This window comes from Notechis scutatus, chromosome 12 (genome assembly GCF_049901735.1).
Source record: "Notechis scutatus isolate UNSWTSFEM ecotype Mainland chromosome 12, rNotScu1.2, whole genome shotgun sequence".
NCBI classification, from domain to species: Eukaryota; Metazoa; Chordata; class Lepidosauria; order Squamata; family Elapidae; genus Notechis; species Notechis scutatus.
This window is the reverse complement of record NC_142020.1, coordinates 1961056-1974570: the sequence shown is the minus strand read 5'-3', so window position 1 is coordinate 1974570 and position 13515 is coordinate 1961056. Positions and strand designations below refer to the sequence as shown.

Genomic DNA, 13515 nt, shown 5'->3' with positions numbered 1-13515 from the left:
TCCGGAAAAAGGAAAGGGGGAGAGAACTAACAGAAAGTCGTCAGGCAAGTTCAACATGTGAGAGCTCAAGGAGAGGTTTCAGGTTTCTCTCCATAACACTCCTACTGAAAGCAAGCACAGGTAGGAATTCCATACACAAATCAGTACATTTATTGCACACACAAAAAAAGCTTACAAAGTTGTTAAAAAAAAGAATCCCAGTAAGTGTTGTACATGAGATGGAAGTGATACGGCGAAATTAAAGTTTAATTTTGGCATGTTTTCTTCTCCCTTCTAGTATATAAAGTGTGGTAGCTTTGAAGCCCTTCTCTCGATCAGAGGGGTGGTTTTCTTCTACGTCTCATCATTACAGGCTGTTTGCTTCTGGCCTCATCAGACTTGGTTTTCCCACCACTTTCCACCCCTTCTTCCTCCTTGGGAGAACTCAGTGCTATTGCATTCCCTTTCTTCTAGCCAGGCGTTTTCTCACGAACCTGAAAAATCCTCCTCTTCTCCATCTCCCCGTCTAGTCCTGCTAAAGCAGGGGTCCCCAATCCCAGGCTGTGGCTCACCAGCGGACCATGGCCTATTCGGAACTGAGCCTCACCAGAGGTGGGCTGAGGCATGCCTGCGTGTGTGCACAGCTCCACTCATGCAAGCAGTGCCCCAAAGGCTTCTCTTCTCTCTTGTGTGAGTGGAGCGGCGTGCGCACATGTAGGTGCCGGGCTGCTGCTTTTGCAGCCCAGTTCCTCTCTCCTTGCACCCAGTCGGGCGGCCAACCCATCTTTCCCAATGCTCCAAAAGCAGACCAGTCAGAGCAGAGGCTGAATGGGATGAGTGCACCCTGCTCAGCCTTGCTGACTTAGTGAGGCTGCCTGTGCAGGACACCTGATCTGCTCTTGAAGTGTCGGGCAGCCATGGCGAGGCTGAAGGAGCATGAGACCCTGTCCCCAAAGGGGACGATCTCATGCTGCTTCAGGCCTTTCATCTCTTTGCAAAAGCTTTTGGTGCAGAGAAGAAGCCTGGGGGACAATGAAACTGCACCCCTCTTCTCTCTTGTGTGAGTGGAGCTATGCACGCATGTGTGTGCACCAGCCCAGTTCCCCTCTCCCCCTCCCCAAGCTGCAAAGGTTGGGGGCTGCTGTCCTAAAGGAAAAACCATTCCTTGCTTCTCATCCCAGAGAAACAGGAGGAGACGGCAGGTAGCAGCCACCTCAAAACTTAGTAGTTCATATAACCACAAAGGCGTTGCTTGGGGTAGCATTTATGTCCTCTAATTTACCATTGCATTATGGTTGATGTGCTGAGGGACAATAATATTTGGAAGTTGATAAAGAGTTCTCCAAACTCAGAGTTGAATCTCTGTTGGAAATGAGATTGTTTGGGATGCTTTCAAGTCAGAAAACCTAACCGCGGGACAACGGGGCAATCTCTGCTATGGAAGGGAGGCCCCTACAAGAGATGAAATGAACCATCTTCATGAAAAGGTCAATGAATGACTATCCAGGACTTTGACATGTGTTAAATCAGCAATCTAATCCAAGGATGCCAAATCCCAAGGACTCTTATGGAGAGATAATGGGATGCATCAGACTGGCTGATTTGGTAATTAAAATTTTTGGCAAAGCAGCAGATTTGCCAAGAAGGATTCAGAAGGAGTCTTAAATAAGGTCCAGCTGGGCAGTTGTGATGATGCAACCATAAAACTTCCTTGCCTGGGTAGGAGGAATGTATAACTGGCCCCTCGGATGTCATTCTCCCTGATTCCAAGAAAAAGGGGAGGATGAATCTCTAAAGATCATCTATCTGAGCACCTAGGAAAGCATTCTGTGCTGCTACTGCATAAGGATCTGTTTGCTGTGCCTTCTGGTTCCCAGTGTATCACAGCACACTGTTCTTGGCAGATGTGGGAGGAAGGTCATAGGGACAAAATATTCAGACCTGCATGAAAGTCCATCAGCTTCCTTGCTCGGAACTAGGAATGTGGGTGAGTGAATGTTAGCCTCCCAGAGTTCTTGAGAGTCAGGAGGCATACAAGTTTAAATATTTCTCAAAAAATTTGAGGGGAAAGATAAAACCCGGGAATGGCTTACCACTAGAATATTAAAACAAGAACACAAAGGCTTGATTTTGGCTCCTCAAGAGCAAGCTATTCAAGGCCCCCAAACAGAAAAATCATCAAATGATTTAAAATACAGATTGTGGAAAGAGGCAGAAGAAACAGTAGATTATAGCCCGTGCAAGAAGATTGCACAAACTGATTATAAACAACACAACCCGGGAAAATTACAACTAAAAACAATACTTTCGAATTGCCATGTAGTTCTTTCAAGGAAGCAAGAGAATTGCATAATGAAATTGTCATGTGTAAAAACCCTGCCTCCAAATTAGTTCTTAATCCTGAACAACATATCCCTTGTCTGAGAAAGAAAATATCTTATTATGAATGTCCAGAAAGAGGTACACTGCCCCGAGGCTATAAAAAGGAACGGAGAAAGAAAAGGAAGGAACTTACAGCTTTGGGCTTGAAGGGAGGCTGGATTTCTTTCTGCTCGAGTTTGTCCCAATCAATATATCGGAAGAAGGCGTGCTCCTTGATATCCCGTTCTCCTTCCGGGCCACACCCCAACCGCTTAGCTGGATGCTTGGTCATGAGCTTGGAAAAAAGGAAGAGAACACGGTTCACCTGTCATCTTTCAGAATGAAAGCACCAGAGTCAATAACTATCATCCTCAACCCCTAAATATTTTCCACAATGTAATCCTGCTATCTGACCATAACAAAAACCTCTAAAGACTCAGCAAAATATTAGTGTTTTGAATCCTCAAGGCATTCCAAGGTGGGCAGCTCAACTTCAAGGAAAAGGTGCTCCATAGATGGGGTAACAACAGTAATTGGGACTGGAATTTCTTTCACTAAACAATGTGAACAATTCAACATCTCATGACCAAACCAAAATCAGGTAATTTCTGTTGCTGTTATTAACTGAGTCCCACAACAGCAGGTCTCCTTTGGGAGTCTCAGAGCACTGGAGTTTGCCATGTGTGAGTAGGAGAGGACCGGGAGCAACCTTCTTGCAAGCTTTGTGAAGGCCTCAGATGCATTGAAAGAAGGCAGCGCATGATTTGGAGACGTGTGCATGCAGCCTTGGGAAGAAGGCCCGGAGTGGCCAGCAGCTATCTCTGCTAGGGCCAGGCCAGGCCAGGTGAGACGCATATGGTCAACATATGGGAGGGAGAAGATGGTGAAAGTCAGCTGGAGAGACAGGGGCGGTGGGGGTTTTGTGCTGTGGTGTCAGGGTGGCTGGCTATGGTGTGGAGCTTGAAGTTGTACTCGTTGGTAGCAATGGTGGGGCCAGGAGCACTGGGCCTGGCACCTTCAGCAGTCTCAACTGGCAGCTGCTGCCCCTGAGCCTTGACGTCAGCCCCAGGGCCACCAGAGCTGCCCCCCACACTCACACATACATGACTGCATTTCAGGCACTTGGCAACTGGCTTGCAGCATTATGCAGTCACACAACTGTAATTTACAAGACATTTTTAACAGATTAACAGATTGTGGAAGGGACCTTGTACATTATCTAGTCCAACCCCACACCCAAGTAAAAGATCCTATACCATTTCTGACAAATGGCAGTCCAATCTCTTCTTAAAAGTCTCAAGTGATGAAGCTCCCACAATTTCCGAGGGCAACTTCTGTTCCATGGGTTGATTGTTCTCACTGTCAGAAAGTTTCTCCTTATTTCCAGGTTGAATCTCTCCTTGTTCAGCTTCCATCCATTATTCCTTTTCTGGCCTTTGAGTGCCTTGGAAAATAGCCTGACCCCCTCCTCTCTGTGGCAGCCCCTCAAATATTGGAAGACTGCTCTCCTGTCTCCCCTGGTCCTTCTCTTCCCTCGACTAGCCAAGCCCAGTTCCTGCAACCGTTCATCGTATGTTTGAGCCTCCAGTCCCCTCATCATCCTGGTTGCTCTTCTCTGCACTCTTTCTAGAGTCTCAACATCTTTTTTATAGTGTGGTGACCAAAACTGGATGCAGGACTCTAGGTGTGGTCTTACTAAGGCTTTGTAGAGTGGTAGTAGTACCTCTCTTGATCTTGATTGTATCCCTCTGTTAATGCAACTTAGGATCGTATTGGCTGTTTTGGCTGTCGTCACACACTGCTGGCTCCTATTTAGCTGGTTGTCCACTAAGACTCTAAGATCTCTCTCACAGTTGTTGCTATTGAGCCTGGTTCCACCCAGTCTACATGTGAACTTTGGGGTTTGTGAGGTTTGTGGTCCTTTAGGCCAGTTTCTGGCAAAAAAATGCCTCTAGGAATACATTGATTTGCTTAATGACTGTGCCATTCACTTAAAGACAGGTTCTCCCTGGAGAACCTGTTGTGTTACTGTAGTGTGTCATATCACTTCCCCTTGTTAGACACATTCCATTGACTGTGCCATTCACTTAAAGACTGACAAAAGTCATAAAATCTAGTCCAGTCAGATGGATGCCTTGACATATGACTTCTGGTTCCATTCTGGTTCCATCAGTTGAGGGCTATCTTTAATTCTCCTTTATTACAGGGCTACGATGTTAACTGAATCTTGCAAGTCTGAAAGTACAAATCTCCCACTGTCACTTTTTACCATCTGAATAGTTGGGATGGAACTTTGATGAAAGGTTTCTTTCTCTGCCTGTTACTTAGTTGCAGACTCTTCTCCCTTTTATCTGCTCATTTGGTTTAGGCAATATCTCTACTTCCCTCTTCCAAGGTTGTTCTTATATTCCGTCAGTTCCAGCCCAAGAAGACATCATACAATCCAGCCAAAGTTCACTTGTTTACTTGCTAACAACATAAAGAGAAAATCTTGCCAGACTAACCTATCCTACTCTAATCTAATGGATGAACCTAGTAGATTCTAGAGAGTGGCTATCCTAAACCTCTTCCTCTTCCCATGATTCAACTCCAGAGTGTGCTGTCTGAAGTCTCACCCCGTCTTTGGAAGGGGCTCCATTCTCCCTGGAGAACCTGTTGTGTTACTGTAGTGTGTCATATCACTTCCCCTTGTTAGACACATTCCATTACCTATTCCATTACAAGCACTGCTGCAACTTCCTGAAAGAATGGTTCTTAAAGTGAGGACTACCTGTAACTAATGGAAGATCCAGAAAGACTGGGGTTATCTGTATAAGGTGGCTCTTACGGATCAAAAGGCAGACTGGATTTTTGGCTAAATTGCAGTTTTCATGTAGTCTTTAACAGCAACACAAGTAAAGCCCATTGTAACAATCCAATCTAGAATGAATGAGGCTCCTAGAACTTCCTTCTCTGAAGTGGACAGAAACTCTTCTAGCCCAGCTGGTTATGGTTTAGCAGGTTACTGAACAATGTTCTGCTGATACAATATGGAAAGTGATGGTGTTTTGCATCTCTTGTCACCACATTTTAAGTTGGAGGATGAGTCAGAGTACAGAGAAGAGCAACCAGGATGATTAGGGGACTGGAGACTAAAACATACGATGAACAGTTGCAGGAATTGGGCATGGCTAGTCTAGGGAAGAGAAGGACCAGTGGAGACAGGAGAGCAGTCTTCCAATATTTGAGGGGCTGCCCCAGAGAGGAGGAGGGGGTCAAGCTATTCTCCAAAGCACCTGAAAGCCAGACAAGGAATAATGGATGGAAACTGAACAAGGAGAGATCCAACCTGGAAATAAGGAGAATTTTTCTGACAAAACAATCAACCCATGGAACAGAAGTTGCCCTCGGAGTTGTGGGAGCTTCATCACTTGAGACTTTCAAGAAGAGATTGGACTGCCATCTGTCAGAAATGGTGTGGGGTCTCCTGCTTGGGCAGGAGGTTGGACTAGATGACTTACAAGGTCCCTTCCAACTCTGATTTTCTGTTATCTGTTATCATAGGGCTCCATCATGTTCACTCTTGAATCCTGAAACCACTGACATTCTAGGTGTTGCTTCAGCTGCTTCATCTCCATAAATCAAGGAACCCTTAAGACGGGTACCCAGAAAACCATCTTATCCTGCACCCTCATCGTCTTGGTCTTGCAAAGCTCAATCAGGCACGTGGGAGGAACTGCCAGACATCTAGCAAATAGCCCCAGTGTTAGGCCAGATGTTGCAAAGTTGAATGAGATGCCCAAGGAAAACAATTTTGTCTGAAATTTCAGGAAACTACTCATAATCTTACATTTAAAATCCCCAAACTGTTATTTTACAGCACTGGGGAAATTTGTTTCTAGCCATCATCCGCAACTGGCACACGGAGCAGTTAACCATCATTTTAAAAGTTAGGATTAGAACTGGAAGGGCTGCTGGCCTCATGCCCACTACCCCTCAGCTACTTATCATTTGAACCCCCAGAAACTCACTTTCAAAAATTCTACACAAACCCTGGTGGCATTCCAAGAGGGGGGTTGTTCAAAGGGAACTAGAACATGGAACAACAGAGTTGGAAGGGACCTTTGGAGGTCTTCTAGCTCAACCCTCTGATCAAGCAGGAGACTTTATACAATTTCAGACGAATGGCTGTCCAGTCTCTTCTTTTTTTTTCCCCAAATTTTTTTATTGATTTTTAAAAAACAAACATAAACAAACAAACACAAAACATGAAAACATAAAACATCTTTTTTGAAAGCAGCTTGATCCCGGGTTACATCTCTTTGTACAGACACAAATTCAAGTTCATGCTCATTTTCATATACCGTTCCATATCTTATTATCATTCTACATTTTCTATATAGCTTCTCCCCTCTTTTAACTCTCTTAATTCTATTTTATTTATTTCATTTCAATTTAAATCATTATACTTATATCCTTTGTCTGTCCTGTTTCAGCTGTCTATTATCTTTTCTCATTAAAACAAAATTTCTCCTGTAATCACTGATTGGAATATGACGCCTTTATATCTTTCCCCTAAATTTATAACACTTAATATAATACATAACTTTCATTCAGATTCTGCTTAGTACATTCTAAAACTACGCACTATATTTTAAGAAAAGAAGAAATTATAAATGTATAATATAATTAAAACAACAATCCATGCCAGTTCAACTCTATCGTTAAAATTAATATTCATTTAAATCTTAAACATTTTACACATTACTTTTCAAATAAGTATCATGCTTCTATGGGAACACTTATAAATTTTGTGAAGTTACTTTCCCCCATTACACTTATATTTTAAAACATTGTGTCATTAAAATGTTCCCATTCCTTCCTAATTCAATTCTCTCATTTATTTCATTTCATTTATTTTGTTCAAAAAAGTTTCACTAAATTACACTGAGTATTTTATCCCATTTTTTAATCATATATTGTTCCAATTTTCTAACATTATTTCTAATACAAGTATAACAATACAATCTTATGTACCTTTGCAGAATCTCATTTTCAGTTATATTTTTACCTAAATAAGTCCTGTTTCTTTACATCTTGCTCCAAATCTTTGTAACTTCTCTTCCCTTCCTTCCTCCCTTGTTTCTTCACTCTACCTTTTTTACCCCCTTGTCTCTCCACCTCTATTTCCCTCTTCTGTGTTCCCCTTTTCTGTTGCTTTCTGACATTATATCCACTTTTCACCTTATTTTTCCCTTTTTTGGTTGTTTTTTTAGGTCTTAAATTCTTCATTCTCTTTCCCCACTTTCCCCTTTCTTCCCCAGATAAAGTTACTTGTTCATTAAAGATGGCTTCTTCTTTGTCCCAATCTTCTTGTTGCGTAGTCTTTTCTTGTAGTTTCTCATAGGTACAGATCGCCATTTCTAAGAAATGAAAAATGGAGCCAAAGGAGCCCTTCCCTTCCTGTTCCTCTTCTTTACATTTTTTAAATTCCATTTTCAGTTCATCCACAAGTGATGCCATTGTAAAAAAAATTTTAAACAACCACCCAATTGTTTTTAATCATTCAAATATAATTTCCAGAAGTCCCAAAGTCACCAAACAATCCAAATACACACAAGCTGTTTCATTTAACACTTTCTTCTTTTTTCACTTTCTCTTCCTGGGGTTACTATTTAGTTACAAAGTTCCAGTTAAAATGTATCTTTTAGAAGTCTTGTTACGATTTAACTTTAGATTCTTTTAAATTCCAAGCAGCCTCCTCCAGCCAAATCTTGCTCTTATTCTTTTCCTCTCCCTTCCCACTTACAGCAAAAAAAAAAAAAGTTTTTTAAGTGTTCAGAAATCTTTATTGTCCCCTTGGCATTTAATCCAGTTTAATTACCTGTTGGTGCCAAAGCGGATTTTTCCGATTTCTCATTCATCTGCTGTCAACGTAAGGAAGGAGAGTGAGAAAAAGAAACTTTCCCTTTTCACTTTCATTTGCTGCTTCCGAATCTTCTTTGGGAGCGATGTATCTTTTATAAGATTTAAATTCCAGGGTATCTCAGTTGTTGCTTCTTATCCCGGTCAGCCAAAACTTTCACTTCTTAACTTCCTCCTGCACTTTCTTTTCCGGCTGAGTGCTTCTTTGAGGCGGCCATTTCTGACCGCCGCTCTTGCCGCCTTCGGGAAAGGGAGCTTAGCCAGCTGGGGAGGGAAGATGTGGCTTCCCTCAACCCTGCTGAGATCTCCCCCCTCTTCGCACACCTCTACGGGGTGGCTTAGCCCCGAAGCCGAGTGGCTCGGGACGTTCCAGCGGCGAGCCCAGGCAGAAACCGCGCACGATCGTGGAGTCCTGCCTGCCGCCGAAGCCCTGCAAACCGGAAGTCCACTGTCCAGTCACTTCTTGAAAGCCTCCTGTGATGGAGCACCTGCTACTTCTGGAACCAAGCTATTCCATTGGTTGATTGCTCTAACTGTTAGAAATGTTCTCCTTAGTTCCTGGTTGCTTCTCTCCTTGATCAGTTTCCATCCATTGTTTCCTGTCTTCCTTTTTAGAGCTTTGGAAAATAGTTGGACCGCTTTGCCTTTGTAGGAGCCCCTCAAATATTGAAACACTGCTGTCATGTCTCCCCTAGTCTGTGATGACTCAGGGTGGGGATACAGAATAAACACAGTCACAAAAACCTGGTGAAGCCCCTCTTATTCCTTCACTTTGCTTCCAAGCTCCAAATATCCTTGACGGAAGACAAAAAACTCCCACACAAGCAGTTAGAAGATGGAGGAAAAAAACAACACAAACCAGGCAAGATAAGGGCTGGAGGACGTCCACAGATAACACACACTGGGAAGGACGCCAAACTCACAGAGGAACCATAAACTAGAGATATTTCCACGCTTTGTTTCCAGCATTCGCCCATACGCATATCCGTCCTCTTATTCAATTGTTCCAGCTGCAGCCCATGAAGAGGATCAAGGCCCTCTCCTCCCGAGTAGACCACATCTCTCCCTTATCCTCTCCTCCCTGCATGCCCTATAGGGTATAGGATGAAGAGGGGATGGGCCTGGGTCCTCCTCTGACTGCCCACCCAGCCTGTGCCCTTCCCCAGCTTCCTCCACAACCTCTGGAGAAACACCTCACCTCCACTCCCTGTCGGCTGTTCCTCCTCTCCACCAGGGGCATGACATTCTCTTCATTAAACTAGACATACCCAATTCCTGCAACTGTTCTTCATGTTTTAGCCTCTAGCCTCCTAATCATTCTTATTGCTCTTCTTTGCCCTCTTCCCAGAGTTTCAACATCTTTTTTTTTTAAAAAAAAAAACAAGTTTTTATTTTCAAGACAAACAATACATAAATACACATAAACACAAAACATAAAAGCATAAAAAATCTCTTTTCTGAAAGTTGCTTAGTCCCGGGTTAAAACTCTTGGTACAGACACAAGTTCAGTTTCATATTCATTTTACATATCATTTCATATCTTATTAGCATTTTCAATTTTCTATATAACTTCTCCTCTCCTTTAAATTTTCTCAATTTTTTTTCCCTCCTCTCAATTCATATCCTAATATTTATTATTCTTTGTCTGTTCTATTCCAGCCAATCATTTATTTTTCTTCTTTAAAAAAAAGAAGAAATACTTCTCCTGTACACTATATGGAGTATGATGCCTTTATCTTTTTCCCTTGTATTTATAATACCTAATATAAAATACATAACATACATTGGGATTCTGTCTGGTACATTCTAAAATTATACTATATAATCAAAAATAATACAAATCTATTCATTAGTATTGCTATTCATTCATATCTTAGATGAGTTTCAACATCTTTTTTATATTGTGTTGACCCGAACTGGATGCAGTATTCCAAGTGTGATCTTACTAAGGCTTTGTAAAGCGGCATTAATACTTCATGTTATCTTGATTCTAGTTCTCTGTTTATGCGACCTAGGATTACACTGGCTTTTTTGGCTGCTGTCGCACACTGTTGGCTCATATTTAAGTGATTCTCCACTAGGAATCCAAGATCCCTCTCACACTTACTGGCATTAAGTTTCACCTGATCTGTACCTGTACAGTTGATTTTCTTGCCTTACTTTTATCAAAACCTTACTTTTCATTACTGCAGATTTTTAAGAAGAGAATGGACAGCCACTTGTCTGAAATTGTATGGGGTCTCCTGCTTGAGCAGGGGGTTGGACTAGAAGACCTCTGAAGTCCCTTCCAGCTCTATTCTGATTATTATTAGTAGTAGCATTATCTATATTGAATTTCATTTTGTTAGTGATCAGGAGGTCGGTTTTGTACAGGGTTGTTGGTTTCAGTTGCATGCAGAACTGGCCGGTTCTGGAGAACCGGTAGTGGAAATTTTGAGTAGTTCAGTGAAGGTTAGTGGAGTGGGGAGGGAATGGGAATTTTGCAGTAACCTTCCCCTGCTATGCCCACCAAACCATGCCCACCAAGCCACGCCATGCCCACAGAACCGGTGGTAAAAAAAATTGAATCCCACCACTGGTTGCATGCACACTATCTGGAAGGATAATATGAACACAGAAATTCTGGGTTTGCCCAATGCTAAAATAAGTCCAATTTGCTGTATAATAAATCCTTGTTGTAGCTGATAGTGTGGATGAAGGTACACGGATGTTTGACTGACTTGTTCAGGCAAAGCTGATCAAGAGAAGAGAGCAATTCTGTGAACGAAGGTTGGAGCTTTAGTATTTCTGAAGGGGAGGGAGCGGGGCAGGGGGGGGAGCCTCTGCCTCCCCCTCGGAGGAGCCCTGTCTGAGCAGACCCCCCCCCTCCATCCTCAGCAGAGGCGCTGCCTTCCCCAGCAAGAGATAAGAAGCCCAGTCCGACTGCGGAGGAAATATCTACAAGTCTACAGCATCAAAGCAATTAAGTGCAAATGCTGCCACCCCGTTCAAAGAATAACGATCTGGTCTTGGAATCTCTTTTTATTAACACCGAGAACACGAAGGAATTGGCAGCCTCCGGCCCTGAAGGCTTTGGCTTAATGAAACAGCCGGTTCTAAGCAAAAGCGGAGAATGCACAATGGCTGTTTATCTTCCCCAGCCTCCATCCAGCCAAACCCTCTCTGGCAAGCGGGAGACGACGACGCAGCGAATCTGGTGAAAGCAGAAATGTTAATATCCTGGCAGTGGCGTTTGGCTTCCTTCCTTTCTGAGATGGAAGGCAGATGGTGGATCCAAAGGCTGGATAAGCCTCGGAGGAGACACCCAAGAGGGGACCAAGAAAAGCAGGCCGGCCTTCTTTTCAAGGCCTGTCGGAAGGAGCCACATGCCTCAGGAGAAGGAAAGGGCAAGGCTGAGAGTTCAGACCTGGCCAGGAAAGAGCAAAGAGTCTGCTTGCTACTGCGAGCAACTTACAATATGTTCCTCAGCCAAAAGACAGGCTTTAGCACATTGTGGTTCAATCAGAGGCCCAAGCTGATGGCCTCAGAGCGAAGGGGAAGCCTGCTGCACATCGGAAGGGGGCAACAGTTCCAAATCCTTTCATTTGTCTGCTTATGGAAAGCCTCATTTGGCCGAATGGGGGAAGCCCTCTGAAGGCAGAGGCAATAACACCAACCGGTGAGTAGATGTTGTGGCCTGTTGGCCGCTGACCCCTCCAGCAGCTGAATCAGAGGAGGAGGAGGGGTGTGGGAATCAGGGCCAGCATGAAGGCAACCTGAGAGCTCTGCGGGGAAGAGGAAATGGAGCTGGGAGAGAGAGAGAGAGACAGAGAGAGAGAGAGAGAGAGAGAGAGAGAGAGAGAGAGAGAGAGATGGAGGCAAAGCCTGGGCCGCCCGTCAGCCCTCAGATGGAGAGTCAACAGCCCCCATGTCTGGAGGTGGCTGATGAGAAAGAGGAGGAACATCTGGGTCCAGTGCCTGATGCGCAGATGCGCATAAGGCAGAGGAGAGGAGAGCAGTGGAAATCTATGGGCCGGTCCTTGGGATGGAAGAGCCACCGCTGCCAGCGAAGGCCCACCCAAGCTCTGGGGGTAAAAGGCAGGGGGCGGAGATGAATAGGGTGGCAGACAACTATTCTTCTCCCCTGCTGGACAGATTTGTTAGCCTGAGGTGAAAGAGAAACTTTTGGCTGGGACTGCTGGCACCCCTAATAAAGGAATCATTGATTTAACTTCAGAGGGTTTGTCGTGTTTGGGGAGCTGGGTCAGAACAGTAGAGCTTTGCACAACTCCAGGTCCCATCTAGCAGGAGCAGGATGAGGCTCGAAGGAAATTACAATGTGCAAATGACAGCCCTTGGCAAATTCGCGCATCCTTCTTATTTAATGATTCCCACGGAGCAGAATGAAGAGGCCGAGTGGATTGTAGCATCCGATTGCAGGGGGAAAGGCCTGATGGAAGAGGGCCGGGCCAGAAGTGCTGCCTTCTTCACGCTGGGGAGGGTGGAGAAATGGCCGTCTCCTTCTGCAGCCTGAAGAGGGTTCTGTGCTACTCCCCCCCCCCGGCGCTCTGTGGCTGTGTCCCTTGTCTCATACTGCACCAACCAGGCTCCCACACTCAGTGTCTCTTTATATACCCTGCAGAAGAAGCTCATTGGCAGAAGTCAGCTCGGTGGAATTAAACTAGTGCCATATGCGATGGAGGCGGAATGGCAAGTGGTTCCATTCCTGGATCTTCGTTGCCAAGCGCAGGGCTGCCTCCTCCTCCTCCTCCTCCTCCTCCTCCTCCTCCTCCTCCTCCTCCCATCCAGGAGGGAGGGACATGGTTTCAGAGGGCAAGACTTCTGCCCTGCATTGATGAACTTCTCAGTTGCTCCAAGAGGACCAGAACGAAGTTGTGTGTGGCTTTTCAGCAAACAGGAATTTCTCACATGGAAACACTGGTATTGAGGGGGGGGGGTGGTGTTTGCCAGGCGCAGCACATGTCAGGCAGCTTCGGCTGGTCTTGCCTCAGTTAAGCAAAGCTATTTCCAGCCAATTGAGACTCTGCCCGTGAAGAAAGAAGCCACACTGTTGGCTCCCTTTGGGAACACGCCAGTCAGATACGCGGCTACTCAACTGGCTGCAGCAGAGCCTGCCAGGAGGGGCCCCTGCTTCCTTCGCCAGGGAGCAGCCAACTGGCTGTTGCACTGAGGATGTGAGCACTTCCTTGCCTCTAAGATGGGAGGGGGGCCAGAGGGGAGGAAAAGCTTCTTGATGCTGCCAGTCCGTCCATCTGGAAACAGGTTGTTCCA

The 13515-nt window shown here is 44.8% G+C and overlaps 1 protein-coding gene across 2 annotated transcripts in view; it reads right to left on the bottom strand.

Moving 5' to 3' along the window:
• PRKCB (protein kinase C beta) overlaps window positions 1-13515 on the bottom strand; it is a 228574-nt gene that overhangs the window by 20130 nt on the left and 194929 nt on the right. For both annotated transcript variants that reach the window (XM_087973105.1, XM_087973104.1), the window contains exon 16: window positions 2495-2635. In XM_087973105.1, the coding sequence (XP_087829231.1) occupies window positions 2495-2635 (141 nt within the window). The remainder of the gene's footprint in view (window positions 1-2494; window positions 2636-13515) is intronic.